The sequence below is a fragment of the Merops nubicus genome, unplaced genomic scaffold (genome assembly GCF_000691845.1).
Source record: "Merops nubicus isolate BGI_N331 unplaced genomic scaffold, ASM69184v1 scaffold29939, whole genome shotgun sequence".
Taxonomy (NCBI): domain Eukaryota; kingdom Metazoa; phylum Chordata; class Aves; order Coraciiformes; family Meropidae; genus Merops; species Merops nubicus.
In genome coordinates this window covers 1,140-7,588 of record NW_008633487.1, presented here as the reverse complement: position 1 = coordinate 7,588, position 6,449 = coordinate 1,140, and the positions used below count along the sequence as shown (strand labels likewise).

At 37.4% G+C, this 6,449-nt stretch overlaps 1 protein-coding gene across 1 annotated transcript; it reads right to left on the bottom strand.

The window, feature by feature from the left end:
- Positions 1-453: 453 nt before the first annotated feature.
- MGAT4C (MGAT4 family, member C) lies at positions 454-5,640 on the bottom strand (the record flags this gene model as incomplete). The annotated part of the gene is made up of 3 exons (XM_008948275.1): positions 454-1,610; positions 3,464-3,611; positions 5,556-5,640. Coding segments are annotated over 3 exons (1,390 nt in total), but the record flags the coding sequence as incomplete, so codon positions are not given.
- Between the last annotated feature and the right edge of the window lie 809 nt (positions 5,641-6,449).

Genomic DNA, 6,449 nt, shown 5'->3' with positions numbered 1-6,449 from the left:
CTGCCTTTAAATGAACCACATCAACAACTATTGTACAAATGCCTTCTACCACAACATTTCAAATTTATATGTGTCTAATGTGCAATCCAATTTCTTTTCACAACATCCTGGTCATAGCTTTCAACCTTTTGGAAATTATAGGATGTTATGTTTTGTTCTCTTTAATCCAGAAGATCTCTCATACAGAGAAATGATAATAAAAAAGGGGTTCAAGATCTCAAGAGAGGTTTGAGGACTTTGCGTTTGTTATAAAATTCAAAACTTTCAACAAATAATTGTTTGTGTATTGCCTGGTCAAACTAGTAAAAAATAAATTGCTTTGCTTGTTTAGTGATTTTCCCAGATTTTATGTGTCTCTAGTGAAGAGCTGGAAATATCAGTTTTTCTGGGGAATGGCACCAGTTGGGACCCAGCTGATTGTATACACTCTGCACCTTTCCAGGTGGCTTTGCTTTACTGATTTGGTGTTTGAGATGTCCAGATGCTAATGCTCCTAATGATTAGCCATTCTTTTTGACTTTTGGTAACAAGTATTCTCATGCAGTTAATATCAAACAGAACTTTGTGTTCTACATCTGTTATTTCAAAATTCCCATTTTTGAACTCCCCTAGTCTCAAGTAAGTGGTACATTGTCTCCCTTTTTTACTCCCTACAATCTTTTCTCCTACTTCCAGGGCCCCATGATGCAAAATGTCATTTTGTCGGTCTTCAGTTCCAGTGACAACTTTAATTTTACTGATTTTAATGGGCTTTTCAAATACAATTCCATAGAAGTCTCCAGTAGAAGGAGCTTTGCCCCAGAAGTACTCATCAATGCTGCTATAAGCCTTGCTTGCCTCATAGTTTTCAAATACATTCATGTTGGTGTGCAAGTTTGCAGGAGGGTTGTCAGGGATATCAAATGATTCCTCTTCAAAATCATCATCCTTTAGCTTGTTTTCAGCTCCTTTGTAAGATGAGTAGTATCCCATGTGCTGGAACAGAGAAGGCTTAAAACGTATCACTTCCTTTTGAGCTAACAGCCCACGAAAGTGAATGAGTAGCCAATCACAAGGCATTTCTTGGTAGAACATCAACAAAAAATGGGCCAGGCGTGGGAGGTCGTGAGAGTGGTAAAGCTTTCCAATGTATCCCAGTTTGGAGAATTCCAAAGTCACCCAGTAGGATCCTTCTCGTGAGGTAATTACTTTTTTAACAGCAGTCAAAAAATTCTTTGAGCAGCGAACATCGTCCTCTAGCATCACGTAATAGTCAGAAAGATTAGCACAGAAGTTAAGGAGGAAAGCGTAATCTACATTTTGTTTGGATCGAAACTTCACACGGTCCTCTGGATCATTGTAATTTCTCTTGAGGCCATCCAGTACAGGATAATACTCCCCAGGGACATGAATGACTATTAATCTGCCCGCGATTATGTGATGTGCAAATTTCTGTGAAATATCCTGGACCATCCCTTCACACCAGGCTGAGTCAAAGTCTGCCAGCTGCACTACCACTGTGATTTCTTTCAGCTCCTCATAACTTGACTGCTCAAATATGGACTTGATGGTCTCAAGCAAGTAATTTCCCTTTTTCCGTTTCACAGAGGATAACCCAATTGTAAGATACCCTGTAAGAAAGACAATTCAAACAAAAAATGAGTATCTGATGATGGAAACCATTTTGCCACAAAGTTATCTTCCAGAACTGTGCTTACATTAAATAAATCTGAATGGTGTAGACAGAAATTTGGTATGTGAACTTACTAAGCTGCATGCCACAAAGGACATTCATTGCCTTTTCATGAAAGGAGAATCACATTGCAAGCAAATAGATGTATGGACTATTGCATTAAACATTCACTTGTTAACTGCGAGGAATGGCAGGTAGTGGACAGAAGCCAAAGCAATGTGCACATATATGCCTGGCTGACGAAACCACATAGACAGTGATAAGGCTGTAAAATCTGCTAAAAGAAAGGGGAACGTGAGATGATTCACACAATATTTTTAAAGCAAGGAACTACAAAATGCAGCACAAATAAAAAGCTTTAGATTTATTGCCAAACTTCTATCATTTTAAACACCCTGCAAGACTAGTTACACATACGCATAACTTTAAAGTTTTATGAATATTGCATGGATTTTTTTTTTCCTGCATGTTGATTTGTAATTGAATTTTTCTAATTTTTTGTTGCTAATAGTTCTTCTTCTAACCCTCTTTCAGGATTCATTGAACATTTTACAGGGAACTCCTTCTTGCAAGCTGTAATTTAGATTTTTTTTTAAAGTAGAAGAGTCTACTACTGCATACCTGTGCTTGTATAAATACTTTTTCATGCTGCTACATCTTTGTACAGAGAGATGAATCTTAATTATAAGGAAAGAATTTTAATCTCTGCTTTTCGGTGTCACTGCTATTGCATTTTCACCAGTAGTCCAAATAATGGCTTATTTTTCCAGATATTTGCTAATATATCTCCATTTTCTGACTTCTGATGTTAAAAAAGTTAAGACTTCATAATTGACAAGTTGTACTTTAGTTGAACCTACCTCAGCATTCTTAAAATATTGTGGTTTGTAAAAGACTGCTCTGATAAAGTGATTCAGAATTTCCCTTGAGACTTAATTCCACTCAAAAATGCAGTTGTACAGTGAAGTACAGCCCCCAGAAGCCATTTACACTGCCTACAGAGCCCCAGATTTCTCAAATATAATTTGAACAAACTTTATAGCTTTCTATGAAGATCAACAACTGACAGATGATTTTATTTTACCTCCTGTGCTTGGACTTCTGAACCTTGGTTATGCGTGTGAAATGATAGATTTGAAACCCAGAGAACATATGTCTAAAAGCTAGGTAAGGCCATATTTCACTTCAAGATGGAAGTCTTGAACCCTACCTGAAAACAAACTAACTAGACAGTCCATGTGCAGATGGCTGCAAGATGAATCCTCATTTGCCATCCCCATAACAGCACCATTCACCTTCCTTGTTATCACAGCTAAAGGAACAAGGAGATCCATTCACAGTTGCTGAACTGGCAAAACAGGGGAACTGAAGAGTGTGTCTACATAATCCAAGCATACCTTAGATTGGATTTACTGGTTATATAGATGGAGGCTGACAGTATGGTCTCCGAAGGTGGCTAGAGAGCACCACCAGCACATGCCTTGCTCCTGCTTTCTAAATCATCTCCCTCTGGCCTTGAGAGAGATCCACAAAAATATGGTCACATGGACCATCCAGGGGCTGCCTGCAGGATAACTGCAAGACAGGCATTTGGTCAGAAGGTAACCACTGCTGGGGCTAAACTAGCAGCTGCCCAGGAACTGCCTATGCAGAGAGACAGCTGCCCCACTAACTCTTGAGATTGTCTCTGCTTAACTCAGTCCCTCTTGCCTAGAAATACCACAGGGACTATATGGATTTCACTCATTTTTAAATTACCTCATTTCATAACATTCAGACTGAGTTACTTACTTTTTCTTGGCAAAGGCGTGCCAGCTAGGTAGCGATAGGAAATGTTTATAGATCCTGAGAAATTAGACAAATCTTTAAAAGTGTGAACATAACGCTCTGGGTTGAGCTGGTGCGTGGCTGTTTCTCTGATTAATTGCTTGTCCCCTTCCTATTAGTGAGAAAACAAAAACAAAACAAAACAAAAATAGGAGGGAGAGAGACAGAAACACATTTATGAATGCCAGCCAGAGAGGAAACACAGAGAGGCAGGTTTCCAAGAATAACATTTTTCAGTGTCAGCTTTCATGAAAGCATGTGGATGTCAGCTCAATTAAAAAAAAAAAAAAAAAAGTTCTTGAATATCATACCTTTTTGGCTACAGAAAATCTACCATAACCCTTCAGATTACAGTAACAGGAAGCGAAAAAAAATATACAAGTTTTAGAGAAAAAATCTGGAAAGATTGCAAACACAATTATTGCCAAAAAATGCTGTGGTATTCAAAATAGGGACAAAAAAATATCAGTCAGCAATACATGAGATAATTTTCATAGATGGAGAAGTGGGAGAAGCTTTTTAAAAATGTTTTAACCACCAAAAGTGTTGCAAAGGAAAGACAAAACTAGATCTTAGCACCTGGCTTATTTTGCCATTTTTATGAGCAGCTCTGCCTCAACTTTATGATAAAAAGAAAGGCACATGATCATCCAGACAGCCAAAGCTTTCTCTGGATTTGGTGATCACTATTTGATAGCATAGAAAAAAGGCAAATTTATCACCATGCCTCTTCTTCCTGTCTCTTTCCCCTGTCTTTTTCTTCCAAGAGGCTTCCCTAGGCCCAGTAAAGTCACACAAAGGAAGAAGTGGCTTCATCAGTAGTGCCCTATTCATAAGCTCAGCTAGATCTCAGGGAAAATTTGTTCCTTAGTCCTTAAGAAAAAGGAAATTATCAAACATATTGTAGTGGAAGGTAGGAATGCTTAATTTACATGGCTTGATTCTACTCTGATTACAGGCCAGTGTATGTATGAGTTCATTTCTTCTGATATATACATCGTGTTAATGCACTAAAAAGCTCCTGATCTGTCATTAAAAGGGAGTATTGTGCAGCAACAGTACTGCTGCTAACAAGAACAACCACAGAAACCATAAAGAGCACTCATATTTAATAGTATAAATATTTAAAAACATGTCAAAGATCTATTTTATAGCACAAAGAAATATTTCTGTAAACTGCTTCTAGGTTTGTTTTAAGTTAATTAGTTTTCTTTCATAGAAGTAGCAAATAATCCACTTCTGACCTTAGTAAAGATCTCTGACTGACATGCAGGGACATCTACCTGCACTGTTATAATCTCTCGATCTGCAGTGTCTGTCTGGTAATTTCTTCCTAGTACTCCTGTGTTACTTTGCATTTGCTCATAAGTTATGAGAGGAAGCTTTATGTTGAATATATTACAGACTGAAATGTTACTTAATGAGCTGGGAATACAGTGCACTAAAATGTCAGGAGATTTTCCATGGAAACTATTGGAAAAAAAAAACCAAAAACATACACACACACAAAAAAAAAAAAAAAAAACACTATTATTTTTTTAAAAAAATCCTTTCTTTAATGCCAAAACATCATGTGTCATTGGTTCCGGAACAGAGCACCAAAATTCTTTATTTCATAAGGTTTTGGAATGGAAAACCATTCTGTTGAGGTTTTTCTCAGTTTCAAAATGTTTAGAAACAGAAAATGTCAGGACAAAATGTTTTTATTTTAACAAGCAAAATATTTAAACTGACCACAAAAATGTTCCTTTTTTTTTTTCCTTTTTAAGAAATGCATTTTTGTGGCTAAAAATTTCTTTAACTGTTGTTGTTTTGATTCCTTTGTTGAATGGAAAGCAAAACTGAAATATGGATTTTTCAAAAAATCTTAAATATGGTTCTTCTACCTCTGACTACTATGCAAAGGTTAGTGAAGCTGAAAGGTTTTATCAGCTCCCTTTAGATGTCCGTACTTTTTATGGTGGCTCTGGATTTTGTCTACTAACTAATTTCTAACTTACATTCCAGGGTTTGCTAGAGCTTGGGAGGTTCCTGTGGATTCCATGAGATGGAACACCAGAAGTTCTCCATTCTTTATAGAGATACTCTGCTCTGCTAAGGATGCTGTGTCAGCTACAATAGTACTATTGTTTTCATAGTGCCTAAAATAATTATTATTATTCATAGCAGAGTGCAGAAGGCATGCTTCACTTAAAGTTCACTTGCAACTCAGAATACATATAAAATCTTCCTTGCATATGATGTGATATCTGGTTATATTAATTAAGCATGTGTTCCAAATATATGGTCAGATGTGGTTAATGCACTGTAGACAAAGCATCTTAAACTGCTCTGCTGACACACATGCACTGACACTGCATAACCCCTATGAAACATACTTAAGCAATTTTCCCATGTTGGCCCTTACTTTACGTTTCCACATCACATGCCCTACAGCAAACAGTGGAGGGATTTTTTGGACATGTGAGAATCTCTGAGCAAAACTGAAAAGTTCTCCTCTCCCTTCTTTGCCACAATGAATCTCACTTTGATGTTCTAACATCCTGAAAAAAAAAACACTCGTCTCATTTTACATGCCTAAGACTGGGAAGAGAAACTCAGGGTCAGTTGCCTCCTTCTATCAGCTACCTTCAGGAGATACTCCATCAGGAGTCTTGCTGCAATTAGAAAGTCAGAGGGCCTTTGGGGCTCTGAGGATTTTCAGATTCCCATTCCCTGAGGGGAATTGGTTAGCCTGCTGTCCTTGAAAGCTATCCCAAGTGTATCTCTCCCTACCACCAACATTCATCTGCCCATTTTTTACCAGAAAAAGCACACCAGACAGGTTAACAGAGCTGCCAGACACGCTCAGGAAAGTTGCAAATAATAATAAATAAATAAACTAAAACCTCAACAGCCTAACACATTTGAAAAACATCTGATGGACCATAAATGTATCAAGAGATCTGGA